General features: G+C 28.8%; 1 protein-coding gene across 1 annotated transcript in view; it reads right to left on the reverse strand.

Moving 5' to 3' along the window:
- Nucleotides 1-11,604, reverse strand: part of LOC111627541 (centrobin-like) — a 23,570-nt gene extending 11,966 nt beyond the window's left edge. The window contains exons 1-7 of the mRNA XM_023371139.1: nt 11,180-11,604; nt 10,746-11,053; nt 10,357-10,392; nt 4,907-4,987; nt 4,648-4,764; nt 2,513-2,611; nt 958-1,080 (exon numbers count right to left, since the gene is read on the reverse strand). Of these exons, the coding sequence (XP_023226907.1) occupies nt 958-1,080; nt 2,513-2,611; nt 4,648-4,764; nt 4,907-4,987; nt 10,357-10,392; nt 10,746-11,053; nt 11,180-11,471 (1,056 nt within the window). The 5' untranslated portion in view covers nt 11,472-11,604. The remainder of the gene's footprint in view (nt 1-957; nt 1,081-2,512; nt 2,612-4,647; nt 4,765-4,906; nt 4,988-10,356; nt 10,393-10,745; nt 11,054-11,179) is intronic.
- Nucleotides 11,605-15,074: the final 3,470 nt, after the last annotated feature.

A 15,074-nucleotide genomic window follows, 5' to 3' on the forward strand; every position in this document is an offset into this window, starting at 1 on the left:
TCCACGATACGAACAAAAACTCACCATACGACGTTACATTAGTTCGCATTTTTCATTTGTTTTTCTTACTACAGTTATTTTTTTAAATGTATTACTTGGCTTTAATTTGAGTATGTTTTTCGCGTTGGAACGAATTATTTGGTTTTACACGTAATCGTATGGGAAAAGATGATCCACCTTACGACATTTTCATGATACGATCTCAGTTTCGGAACGAATTAATTTCGTATCCTGAGGTACCACTGTATATGCTTTTTGAAAAAAACACATTATGTTTAGAAAAGAGTTTATTAATTTATTAATAAATTTAAAAATAATAATTTTATATTTAATCTATTTCTTAATACTTTGACTATTTGGAGTTGATATAAAACACTATTATGTTTTTGTTTAGAAGGACATATTTTCAGTATATAGTTAAATTCAATTTTCTTTGTTATGAAAGAAACTTTCATATATATTTATAATAATAGTTGGCTGAAATATATTTTTTACAAAAGTAAATTAACAAAATAAACTTATCACTACACAATAATAAATTTTGAAGTTTTGTTAAACAAAATGTTTTGAGTAAATATTTTTCTTAATCACTAATTATTTAAATTCAATGGATAATGAGACAAAGTAAATTAATATCCTATTATTCAGTAGTTATCTAACTTCAATAAAGGAATTCTTTTACACAAATACTATAATGTGCTTCTTGAAAATACTACAATATGCATACTATTGTAAATAAACTGAAATGTAGAGGCTGATCTTGTGTCTAATGATAATGTAATAAGTCTAGAAATAAAAAGGCCATCATAAAAGCTCACCAACAACTCTTTTACAAAAATAAATTCATAATCATTCATAAATTAAATGTACTTTTACCTTGTTATGTCAATTTTTGATTTTTACATTATTTGCACAATTAATCAACAGATATATGTACATAGATAATAAATTTCTTACCTTTTCTAAACATTTTTGTAAATTTACAATTTCAATCTTTAATTCTTCAACAAATGTACTTTCTTTTTGCAATTTCTCTCTTAACTGATCCAAAGTTTTCTGTGTGCCTTCATTATATAAAATCTTTAAAGATTAAATAAATTAAAATTATTATTAATAAATGTTAAATTTCATAACTATTTTTCAACTATTAATGACAGAAGTTTTTAATTCTAAAAATTTGCTTCATATCATTAATTTTGTAATATACAAAATTATTACTTTAGGTACAAGTTATTTACTCTTACAAATATTGCAAGGCATCAAAGTATCTTCATAAGTTTTTTGTTAACAATTTCCATAAATTTTTACTATTATCTTGAAGGAAAAATCATACAGAAATTTTAACACTTTGATTTCATACACCTTAAAAAAACTAAACTTCAATCAGATTTCAATTAAAAAGATCAATTCATTTTAATTGTAATTTTAATTCAACTTCAGTTCAAATTATATTTTAAATAATCCAGAGCTAGGAAAATCTAAAAATGTGCATCTTTTTCCAATTAAAAAATACTTTTTTAACATTTAAGAAACTAGATAATTTTTTTATTTTTTATTTTTAGATAGTTGTTTGCAATCTTTCTACAATATTTATGACAATATTTTTAAAAATAAATTTAATATGACATAAATATGTTTTTATTTATTTATTTTATTGTAAATAATTCTCTCTATTGATAAAATATAATACAATAAATATATCAGATATTCTTCATCATTTATATGTCAACTGATCATTTCTCTTAATTAAATTCTTTCTTTGCTAAATGATTTAAAATAAACATACATGCTTACTTGTGTAGCAAACTTTCTAACATAAGTAAATTTAAATTATTTGAAAAGAATGTAACTATCAATAGAAAAATATTCAATTCATCTTTAGTTTAAAAAGAATGGATAATTTAATATTTTTAATTAATTGGATAACATTCTTAAATATTTATCATACTTTTATATAATTTAAATTTTAAAATACAATGTTCCTGAAAACCTTTCACCTTTACTTATTATACTTAATAGCCATTATTTTAAATATGTTATATATTAATCATGATAATTAATTAAATATTTTCATTATTTAATATTCAAAGGTTTATTAAATTAAATTAATTAATTTGTAAAATTATTGCCATTATATTACATAATTTTACCAATAAATGAAAACCATTTTACATTAAAATGGTAGAATTTCTTAGATGCAATAAAAATATGGTAAAGTGATTCTTATTGTGATGCTTGATATAATAAGCAATTGAATTGTTTGAGCATCACAATCTCTTTTATTAATTACATAAGCATACAAATTGAATGCAAGATTCATTTATTATATAAGAATTTGTATATAAGATTCAGAGTAATAGTTTGTGTTATTGTGTAAATTTTTATTTGTAATTGACAGTAATAATATAAGCAAAAGAATAAAACTTAATCTAATTAAGCTTAACACAATAAAAAAAAAGTTCATCAGCATTATAAATAATTTAAATAAATATAAAAACTTTTATTAACTTACTTCAGAATTAAGTTTTTCTTCTTTCTCAGATAATTTACAATTTAACTCAGAAAGATTTTCTTTCATACTGGACAAAGCATTCTCAGAATTTTCTAACTCCTGTAGTAGAAATATGTCATTTTAAAACAAATTTGATAATGAAAACACAAATATTGGCTATATTCTAAGGCAATAGAAATAAGAATCAAAATTTTTGCTCTGATTCAAGTCAATAAAATTTTTCAATTGCATATGTAAAAACAGAAGTATAGCCCAGATGATATTTTCAATGCAGATGAATTAGGCTTATTTTTAAAATGTCTGCCAGACAAAACACTATGATTCATGTCAGGAATGTAATAAAAGTGAAGAATGTGTAACTCTTCTTTTGGAAGGAAACATGACAAGTAACAAAAAATTACTATCATTATTAATTAAAAAAATCTTTAAAGCCTTGATGTTTCTGCAATGCCAAGACTTTACTATATAATACAGTGGTACCTTCACTTACAAGTTTAATTCATTCTGTGATGGAACTAATAACTCAAATTACTCATATGCAAAATCAATTTTTCCCATTGAAATGAATTGAAATGCCATTAATCTGTTCTGGATCCCCAAAACACCGCAAATTTTTAAGTTACATGTTTTTAAATAAGAAAAATGTATTTATAAAAAATGAATATTGTATAAAAACACAATAGAATGTACTGCAATAAACTGGTTGTGTGGATGTTGCAGTGTTTGCTGCGTAGATAAAGAAAGAAAAGATGGAAAATTCCAACAAATGAGAGACAGTTGCATTGCACATAACATGGAAGTGAAGTAATGCCTACATCACTTGATCTCGTGTTTTTCTATAAGCCAGCCTGTCAGACATTGGAAGAGTAACAAAAATGATAAAATTATGGCAGTTTTTATCTTCTTTTTCTCGATCTATGGTTTGCTGTGCCAATTAATGGTGGGGTATCTGAAGCTTGCTTATAACCTGAATTTTAGCTCTCAACTCAAAGCAAAACTTTGGCCTAAAGACAGCTTGCATCTTGAAAAACTTGTAAGTTGGGACACTCGTTTGCTCTAAACAGTGGTACCTTGACTTATAAGGAAGCATGGATGACATCAGACTTTTTTCTAACTGGCTGAAAAAGTTAGATATCTCTATGGTTATCAAAAACAAAACTGTTTTGTTGGCAATTTCATTGAAAATTCAATAATTCCCACTATGAAAGCTATAATAGTCCAATTCACACCACCGAATACAACTTCTGAATTGACCTTTAGCATGGGATCATTCAAAACATTCAATTACAATACAGAAAACTTGTTATAAGAAAGATATTGCATGCTATTGAAGATTAATGATGTGAGTTTGGCGTGAACCTGTTAGGTAATGAATTCAGATAATTAACAAAGTTTGAAATGAAATTCATTAAATCACTATTGCAAATTGCTTTACAAAAGCAAGTTTTAGTCAAAAATTTGTTGACACATCAAATAAATTGGAATTTCCATTTGAATCCATTGACTATATAAAAGAAAATCAGGCCAATCTTACTATAGCAACAAGTGATAAAAAAACTATCATTCAAAGATTTTGTCAATGACCTGGCTATCTGCTGACACTCATCTGAAAATGACATTATTGCCAAAGTAAAGAAATAAGTGCAAGAAACAAATAATGAAGATGAGATAGAAAGAAATTTTGTCAAGGTCAAATATTCTGCTTCACTTACATGTAGGAAAATCAATAAAGCTCTCAAACTTTTAAGGAGCTTTCTAAAAGCTACATGATTCTTAAAATAAAATTCTTTCAAAATGGTCAATCATATCAAAAACATTATTGAGTGGGAAGCAAATGAATCATCGATAACAAATTCATGTAACAAAATTTTCTTACAAATAGTGTCAATGTTTTGTTATTCTGTGCACACATCTATCTAAAATATAATAAAATATAATGTATTTAAGTCTGACTATATCGTTTGTATTGTGATATTTACAATCTCCCAAAAACAATGGTATTTTCCAATATTAATCAAATTAATTTTTTATTTTTTTAGAATTTTGTATTATGATTTATTACGTAAAATCCTTAATATGCAATTTTATAATTAATCATCATAAAATGAAATATTTAAATCAAACTAAATAAATACCTTATTTTTTTGTTTTAAACTTTCTTTCAAATTATCACATTCATTTTGTAAATCTTTTATTGTTTTTATTTGTGAATCTTCTAATTTTTTCCAAGAAATAGCAAGATTCTCCATTACCTAAATTATTATAAAATTTAAAAATTAGTCAAAATACCAATTAAAACATTAATTATTCATTCAAAAAAAGAAAAAAATAGTTTTAAATTATCAATATTTAGAAAACTATAAAAATAGTCTAATTAATTTAAAATACAGATACCTGACGGAGTTCTTTTATTACAAGACTTTTCTTCTCATTAACAGCAGAAACCAAAGCTAACTCCTGTTCATTACTTAAAAGCTGAAAATATTCAAAATTAATATTCAAGAATGACAAATGATCTTAATCCAAAAACAAATTACGACAATTAAATAATATTAGTCAAATACAATACAAATATCCTGTAGTTCAATGGAAAAACAATTAATTAAAAAAAATTTGTTAGGTACTGTACATTTCTAAAGCAGTTTATTTTTAAATCAGATATATATTTTCATCCAAAACAGTTAAAATAATACAATCTCTCCACATACCGGTGTTTAAATAAAATAAAATATTCCTCAAACCTTTAGCCGGAGTGCTTCTATTTTTAGAATTGCGAACGTTTTCTTCGCCCCTCCTGGGCTCTTCTTTGGGCTATAACGAATGGGCCTTTAATATTCAAATAAACATTCAATATGAATCTCTTCTGAATTCTATCATTTGAAATCGTTCCGAATTTGAAACGTTCGCAATTCTAAAAATAGAAGCACTCCGGCTAAAGGTTTGAGGAGTATTTATTTCAGTTAAAATAAAGTTTTGTAACCTATTAACCCCCATAAGCTTGATGAATATTAAATTAAAGAGAGCTGAGTGACTGAATGGTTGGCACTCAGCTCTCTTAAAGTTTACAATGTTGAATTTTTATTCTATTAAATGGTTAACTGAGTTTTCTATTTTAATATTATGATTTTATCTTTATATAATTAACAAATATAATAAAGGAAAAATTTTATTCTTAATTCTTAAAAATATGTGATAAATTTTATAGATATTAATAACTGATAGTTATTAAAATAGAAAAAAATTTCCTTCTGTTATTAATTATATTTTAATTCATAATACAATATAAAGTTTTTTACATAATAATTTATGAGTTATTACAACTTTATTAGTCATTGCAACTAAAAAAATACCATATAGATGAAACAAATTATTATATATATAATGGGTGCATTGTCTGGTGATGTTACTTAAAGCAGCTTTATTAAAAAACAGTTTAGTAACTTTTACCTTTAAGTTAGCCACTGCAGTGCTAATGAGAGAGGTTTGGAAGCACTGAAGACAGAATTTAAAATGGTTTTCATTAAATGGTCCTGTATTTGTAAAGTTTTTTAAGTACTTACATAGTATTTACTTAAGTACTTAAGTAAGTACTATTTTTTATGGAATTAATCCTGAAGAATAAATTGTTATCAAATCTTAAGTCAGTGAGTTATATTGTAGATTGTTACAGTATTACTGGAAATGTAACTAATGCAATGTTTATCAAACTGGTCCAAGGTCTCTTCAGATTCAAAAGAAAGGTGAATGATGTGTTAAAAAAATATGACATCACTGACAGCTTTATCATGTGATTCCTTCAAAGTTCAGCCAAAAGAGCAAAGTCTTCTGCAAGAAGAAAGTTCTCAGGAAATACAACAGAGATGTCACATGGCTGAGGTGAGTGATGTTGAACTGGGATCACATGACACATTTTGTATGTTTCTGCCATCCAATGTGAAACTCTGCAATGAAAATAAGCTTAAGCAATGGAAGCCCAAATTCTGAAAAGTTAGTAAGTAGTCCTATGATTTTTTTTGTTTATAGTGTTTTTTTGTATGGATTGACAACAAAAAATTCTGTTTTGAAGTGTCTATCAAATACGTCTTTAAAAAAAATTAAAAGAAAACATCTACTAGTAAGTTTCTATAGTTTTACCAAAAATAACAGTATGCTGTTTACGAACAGCAAAATAGCTATAGAGCTGTTTCGTTTGAAAATGAAAACCATTTAAGGCAGACTTCAGCAGCTTAACTAAAGCAGCTTTATTGCATTGCACATAACATGGAAGTGAAGTAATGCCTACATCACTTGATCTCGTGTTTTTCTATAAGCCAGCCTGTCAGACATTGGAAGAGTAACAAAAATGATAAAATTATGGCAGTTTTTATCTTCTTTTTCTCGATCTATGGTTTGCTGTGCCAATTAATGGTGGGGTATCTGAAGCTTGCTTATAACCTGAATTTTAGCTCTCAACTCAAAGCAAAACTTTGGCCTAAAGACAGCTTGCATCTTGAAAAACTTGTAAGTTGGGACACTCGTTTGCTCTAAACAGTGGTACCTTGACTTATAAGGAAGCATGGATGACATCAGACTTTTTTCTAACTGGCTGAAAAAGTTAGATATCTCTATGGTTATCAAAAACAAAACTGTTTTGTTGGCAATTTCATTGAAAATTCAATAATTCCCACTATGAAAGCTATAATAGTCCAATTCACACCACCGAATACAACTTCTGAATTGACCTTTAGCATGGGATCATTCAAAACATTCAATTACAATACAGAAAACTTGTTATAAGAAAGATATTGCATGCTATTGAAGATTAATGATGTGAGTTTGGCGTGAACCTGTTAGGTAATGAATTCAGATAATTAACAAAGTTTGAAATGAAATTCATTAAATCACTATTGCAAATTGCTTTACAAAAGCAAGTTTTAGTCAAAAATTTGTTGACACATCAAATAAATTGGAATTTCCATTTGAATCCATTGACTATATAAAAGAAAATCAGGCCAATCTTACTATAGCAACAAGTGATAAAAAAACTATCATTCAAAGATTTTGTCAATGACCTGGCTATCTGCTGACACTCATCTGAAAATGACATTATTGCCAAAGTAAAGAAATAAGTGCAAGAAACAAATAATGAAGATGAGATAGAAAGAAATTTTGTCAAGGTCAAATATTCTGCTTCACTTACATGTAGGAAAATCAATAAAGCTCTCAAACTTTTAAGGAGCTTTCTAAAAGCTACATGATTCTTAAAATAAAATTCTTTCAAAATGGTCAATCATATCAAAAACATTATTGAGTGGGAAGCAAATGAATCATCGATAACAAATTCATGTAACAAAATTTTCTTACAAATAGTGTCAATGTTTTGTTATTCTGTGCACACATCTATCTAAAATATAATAAAATATAATGTATTTAAGTCTGACTATATCGTTTGTATTGTGATATTTACAATCTCCCAAAAACAATGGTATTTTCCAATATTAATCAAATTAATTTTTNAAAACGCCGTCTCGGCTTCTGTGTTCCTCTAAACACGGTGGTGTCAATCCTGACTGGGCACTAAGGAGGTGCCGACCCGGAAGGTCACAGTTGAACTTGGCCTACTAAAATTATCAGGAGTTGAAGTCAAGTGTTTTTTTACCAACTCCGCAGCTCTGCTATTAACAGCTTATTTTGTTCTCTCTGTAATAAATATACAGTTTATATTTTAAAGAATGTATTAATCATATGATTCATATAAGGTCTGCTATGCTCATTAATTAAAAAGATTTAATGCATTTTGACTTCTCATTATAAATTTTCAATGGTAAAAAGTATAATGTGCTTTTAAAATTGTCAAAAACATAAAACAAACATTTAAATATATTGAAAAATAATTAGTGATACCTTGGTTTTTGTTGATAATTTGTCTGAAAACAATTGACAAAATCTGAAACTAATGAAAACCAAGGCAATTATTTCCATACAAATCAATATAAATCCAATTAATTCATTCTAGACAGTCCAAAATACATACCAAAAACACATTTTATAGAAAATTAATATAGTGTTAAATACTAAAAGCAATAAAAAATTAATATGAAAACAAACTAATCTAAAGGAAAACAATGGAATTGTTTGGCTAGACGCAGGGTAATGTCTTGTCTTGTAGAAGTTGGACATGAGCTTCTAGCATATATCCTCCCATGGTAAAGTGTGACGTAATTGTCATGTAATAGGGTTCATAATGGTCGTAAATGTATGCGTTCATGATGGTCATATCGTGGGGAATAATGCCTTCCAGGAGGTCTGTTTAAGGGTAACTTGCCCCTACTCAGGCATTGCAGATGTGGAGAAAATCCGGAAAACTCCATGTGACCAGCCCATCCTGGCAAAGCGCGAATGCATGACTGAACTCCCAGTGTTCAGGGAATGGAAATATTGGTCAATGGTGGGCCATCGCAGGGTAATGCTCATGCAACGAGAAATAATGCCACACTGAACCGGAAAATGTGTGGGTTGCCTTTTGTTTTCGCAAAATTAGCAGTGAGGTCACTTGGGCACACTGATGAAATCTGAGGCAATCGACGAAAACTGAGATAAATTTTTCGTGAAAAAAATTGATGAAAACCGAGATATTACTGTATTAGTTTTGTAAAAAAATACAAAATATTGTTCTATAAAAATGAGGTTAAGATTGAGAAATGAAAATACAGTAATACCCCGACTTACGAGATTTTCAAATCTCATCGATTCGTCTTTTGTTTGAGCGCCATACAACCCTTGATTACTCACTCCCCCCACACTATTGTTCAGCTTACATGTTTGGATGTGTCGCGCGGAATCCACACATAGCTACAATTTATTTTGTGTTATTTATTTCTGTGTTTGTTATATCTACGGAGACTCGAGAGACTCTACTATGTCATCCAAACAAAGTAGAACTAATTCTTCTGCATCAAATAACAAAAGAAAAACTTTATCTTTGGAATGTAAAGTTAACATTGGGTATGTTCGTAAAGTTGAACGAGTTAAACGAGAATGACGTCATCGTTATTCCTATTTCGTTAGACTTTTCGAACGATTCGTTACTAACGCGTTTAACTCATTTGACTTTACGAATGTACCCATTATTAAAGACTTCGATACAAAAATGAAAATTTGTGAATTGGCAAAGAAGTTTGGTCTACCGGAATTGTCGGTCAGAACAATTATAAAAGGCAAAGAAAAAATTCTCGAAGCTGTGAAAAATGCTCAATCTTTAAATTCAAGCATCATTTGTAAATGTCACAGTATTATCGCTGAGATGGAAACAATGTTAAAATTATGGCGTAATAATCAAGTAAATTTGAAAAATTGTAAAATAATATAGGCCTAATTTGTTATACATATGTATTATCTAAGATTTTATTAAACATTTTTTCTAAATTATTATTTTCTTTAGTCTTCGGCCCCAATTAAAAATTATTTGTATGTATTTATATGCGAAATTATACCCCAACTTACGCGGTTACCGCTTGGTCCCACCTATCGCATAAGTTCGGAGTATTACTGTATAAAAACAACATTATATACAGTAGTGTCTGAATAGGATATTAGAATATATTTCTGTTTACAGATTTTTATTACACTTATATTTTTAATCTTTATTTTGTCTAAATATCTATTATGGATAAAATGTAGAGAAATATTATGGTCATATTTTTCTATAAATTATGCATCTTTAAGTTTTTCAAAATGAATGAACAAGGTATTTCGAATTAGGTTTCTTTTATATCATTTATTCTTATTTCAATCAAATGACTTTAATTGGAGACAATTATTGTCAATAAAATTTTATATTAATTAAAATAAATAATTAATCATACCTTTTGTTGTAAATCTTGTATTAAATGTTCACAATGCTAAAAATGTTAAAAGGAAAAATTTTAATTAATTGATGATAAAAATTTATATATTAATGAAAAATTTAAAATTAGTTATTAAAATACTAAATTGGGAATAAAATAGACTGTAATATTTATTGATAAGTAATCAGAAATTATAAATTACATAATGAAAAATTTATAAAAAGCCACAATAAAAATATTATTAGATTCTGAAACATTAAAAAATTAAAATATTCCTTATAAATTAAATCTAAAAATTTTAAATTAATTATACAAAACAGCAGGTAACAGATTTGAAGTTTGGTAAATATAATCATACAGAGTACATGATTATATTCTTTCAACCAAATTTTTCCAGCTATACTGACCTTTCTACGAAATATTTCTTTTTCCAAATCAAGTATTTGATTTGTTGATCTATTTCTTGAAGATAAGTTCGAACAATTTAAAGGAGGCACAATACAGTCAATTTTTTCTAATTTACTCATCAGAACCGTATTTTCTAAAAGTGATGACGGCTTAGGTATACATTCGATGCTTAAATTACGTTCAACATTTTCTAGAGGATCACTAACTGGAGGTTTTAATCCAAGTTCACGTAACATCTCTCTAACAGATGCAGAGAAGTCATTATAAAGTGAAAACTCTCGAAACAAACTGCCGCTATCTTCTTTATCTAAAGATAAATCTTTTGTAAAATTAATACTAGGTGAAATTTCTAAACTTCTTTTGGTTTCTACTATTGAATTCAAAGGAACGTTTTCCTTATTAGAATTAGTAAAATCGTCTTCATTTAAGGTACCTTTCGATATTTTTGTACGCATTTGTTGACGATTTATTTCAAAACAGTCTTGACGTCTACCACGTGTAAAATTTGTATGTGGATTTATATTCGATTTTAAATTTGAATGTCTTGACGTTTGCTGTAGTTTTGCTCCACGTGTATTTATTGCATTTCTATCTATTTCCTGATCCGTTTCCTCAGTCTGAAATGATAAATAATTGTTTATGTCCGAAATATTCAAATTTAAATTTCCAAAACATCTCGACGTTGGAGAAATTTCTTGGAGTGGAGACGAATGAGAATAATACATTGTCTACAGTATATAAATTAATTAATATCACCTTAAACAATTTTCTTTCTTAATTTTTTGGGAGAAAATACTCATTTCATTTCTCACACATTCAAAATTTCCTTCCTTCTACGTCACACACTATCACGACATCTAGCGTGAATATTATGTAATATTTTTCTTTTTCTAAAGATTTAATAGTAGATATATATTATTTGTCTAATTATTCAGAATTAATTATATCGATTATACGTTAAAAATAAAAATATTAAATTTTATATCAAAATACATTAAAGCTAATATTGATAAAAAAAATTTTCTGCAGTCGTATAGTCGTCAACCCTCTGTTTTTCGGGCTGAGAATCCGTCTTTGGAAGCAATTTTAGGCTTCCTGAGGTGGACATTCTCCTTTTTGAGATAACATAACGTTTTTAATGCATTGTTACAGTAGCTAGAATAATATAGTGTGTCAATTGCTGCTATTTATCCATACTAAAGAGCTGGATAGAAAATGATGCACATGACATCATCTCAGAGGTGGCGCTGTTGTCGTGGCAACGCAAACGATGATCGCACACGGAGGATCATCGTTTGCGTTGAACACGTGGGAAAATGTAATAAGAGACGATCTTAAATTGGAACCGCGGCACGAAGTGTGTGAATTCCACTTTGAGAAACGTTTTATAATTCGAAGTTGGAAGCGTATTGATAATGGTGAAGAAGTTTTAATTGAATGGAAAGTACCAACTTTGAGTGGTGATCCTGTGCCGACGAAATTTACAGGTTATCCACAGAATTATAGCCGAGTAAAACTACCAGTAAAAAGGTTAGTTAGACAATTCTTAATATCTGCTGAATCTAAAACTAAAAAAAGGAAAATAGAAATCGTTAGAGGAGATTCAGATCTAGTGCTAGAGATATGTTTTATTCCTGTACTAAGCCCACTAGTGGCCAAATGGTCTTCGTTCTCTGAACACTGGATAGTTTGGTCAAGGCCACTTGATCGCTTCGCTAGTAAGGCCGTCCGCCAACTCTCTCTCTCTATGAGACCGAGCGTATAGACGCTAGTTAATATTTTCTCCGCTTGTGGCGCTGACGATCGGTGACATCCATCGTCAGCGATTCAGGTGGAGAGTATAGAGGAGTTTGGAGACGTCGCTGCATTTAAATATTTTTCTCATTAAAGCAGGTTGAAAACTTTTGACAATCAAGAAATGAGCTGCTGCAAACGATGTTCCCTAGTTTGTGAAAAAAGCGAAATAATAATAACAGTATTTTTCACTTTATTTTCATAAGACGTTTTTAGGAAGAAATAATAACTGAGTATTATTGGCATGGAAAATACAAACTTTTTCACATTAATACTATTTAATCATCTCTTTTCGATTCTTAAAGATACCAGTAGTTAATCGTTAATGTAAATTTTTTTTTTACTCGAAAAGTATGCAAAATTAGCAAAACTAGGTTACCTACAGTATGCACTGTCTACTATAAAAATTTTCACATTTTCGGACCATATATGATAATTATTAAAATGTTGTGTATTAAATCTGTTATAAAATTATTACTTTTGTTAATCAAGACTGTAAGAATAAATACCGATATAACCTTTCGAAAAAATTTGCTTATTTTTTTGCAAAAATAAGCAAAGTTTTTAGTTAGTAAAAAAATTTCGAAAAATATGCACGGAAATATGTGATATTGAAGTTACCTTCAATATCACCATATTTACGAACTTATTATAATTAATATTGGAGAAGTACACAGAAATGTGAACAAAAGCAACATATATTGTTTTAAAGTTGAAATTAAAAGTATAACTATGGTAAAAGTAACATTGCTTCAGTTTACATCTCTAATATAAATAAAATTCTTTATAGAAAAAGCAAAAGCTTATTACATAAGAAAAATTAATTTATTGAATAAAGTGTACACTGTTTTTGACTGAATTTTACAGTTTGTAAAATTCAGTCAAAGAACAGAAATGTACTTAGCTTCCTCCTCATCAAAAATTTACAATATGAATTAGACAACATTAGACTTTTAATATTTTTCTAGAAATGGGCTTATGATGCAGTCTGAGAACTTTTTCCACAGTTTGACTTAATTGTCCAGTCCAATTGGTCAGAAAAGGGCTAACAAACTTTGTTGCTATAATATTGCACATGCGATTATTGTGATTTGACTGTGCACCATCAGTGTTAGCCTTACACCACAGTACTGGGCAGTTTTTCAAGTATGGCAAAATGACCTTTACCAGCTTAACTTTCAAACCAGCCTGGCAAGGATTTGTGTATGTTAGTACGTCATCAAAAAAATCTGTAAGAATTCTAATTACCCCCACTAACGCTGGTCTCGGATACCGAAGCTGTCCTCTATCCTGGTTTGATATTAAGCCAAAAAGAGCTCCATTACTTGCAGGATGGTTGAGGATTTCAAGACACTCATAGCATGCAACCTTCTCTTCAAGAACTCTAATTAAATAGCCACTGATAACTGCCAGAGAAGCATTTTCAATTGTACAGGGAACACTGCAGTCTTGCGTGAGGGATTGCAATTTTTGTAAAATAGACAGTGAAGAATCATGCAATTTACAGACTTCATCTTCAACATTACAATTGGTTTCTGTCATAACAGGTAACAACTTTGAGGAAGAAGAAGAGCATGGTGCATTTCCATTCTGTGCAGCCTGTAAGATACCAACTTTTAAAATCATTTGCGTTGTAAGAGATGCTGATCGTGCATCTAATTTGTCATTTCCTCCATTAAACTGACGAATGCAGCTAAAGAATGACTCAATTGGATCACTGTTAAATCTCCTCGTCAAAACATATCTGAATTTGACGGTATTCAGCAAATACTTTACAACATCAACTGTGCTGAGTGTTGTCAGGTAGAGAGCATTGTAAGTTTCTTTTGTGAGAAATTGCATTTTCATATTACTGCATTCTTTTTTCATTGTTTCTATGTACAAAAGAAAATCTAACTGCAGCCAATTGAGCCGTTCATCATTAATTTCAGAAAATGGTCTTTTGTTTGGCAGCATGGAGAACAGATGTTCATTCCAGTTACTTATATCCTGTAGTTCATACCACTTGTTAATATTTTCCATGAGCATAACCGTTGCACCACAACCAGAAAAAAGAGAGGCTTCTTTGTGACAAAATGGGTTGTCTTTCAAAAAATTAAGCGTCCCAGTAACAACAGGTAAGAATATGTCTCTTGCTCTCTTTACTTTCATTTTTTCAAGATTAGTTGGAAATACATGTGCACGTGTTAGGAATCTGACTGGTTTAATTAGAATATTTTTCTGTATATCCAAAAGAATCTTCATATAGTAACCTCCATCAATACATTCATATCCATCTGTCATCTTTCTTTCCAATAATATGGATTGCAAATTTTTAATTATGTGATTTGGATCAAATGACAGAAAGAGGGGTCTAATGGTGTTACACGGATGAGGTATTTTATGTAAAAGTTCTCCATTTCCGAGAGCTTTGAACATGGCTGTATTTGTCTGATGATTATCAGCAACAATACGTATCACTGAAAAACCTAAGTTTTCCACCTCTGACAAAACATCGAGCATCATCCTTAGCAGTTCAGCACCTTTTAAACAGT

The sequence above is a fragment of the Centruroides sculpturatus genome, unplaced genomic scaffold (assembly GCF_000671375.1).
Source record: "Centruroides sculpturatus isolate CEXI.00-Female unplaced genomic scaffold, Cexi_2.0 scaffold363, whole genome shotgun sequence".
Lineage (NCBI taxonomy): Eukaryota > Metazoa > Arthropoda > Arachnida > Scorpiones > Buthidae > Centruroides > Centruroides sculpturatus.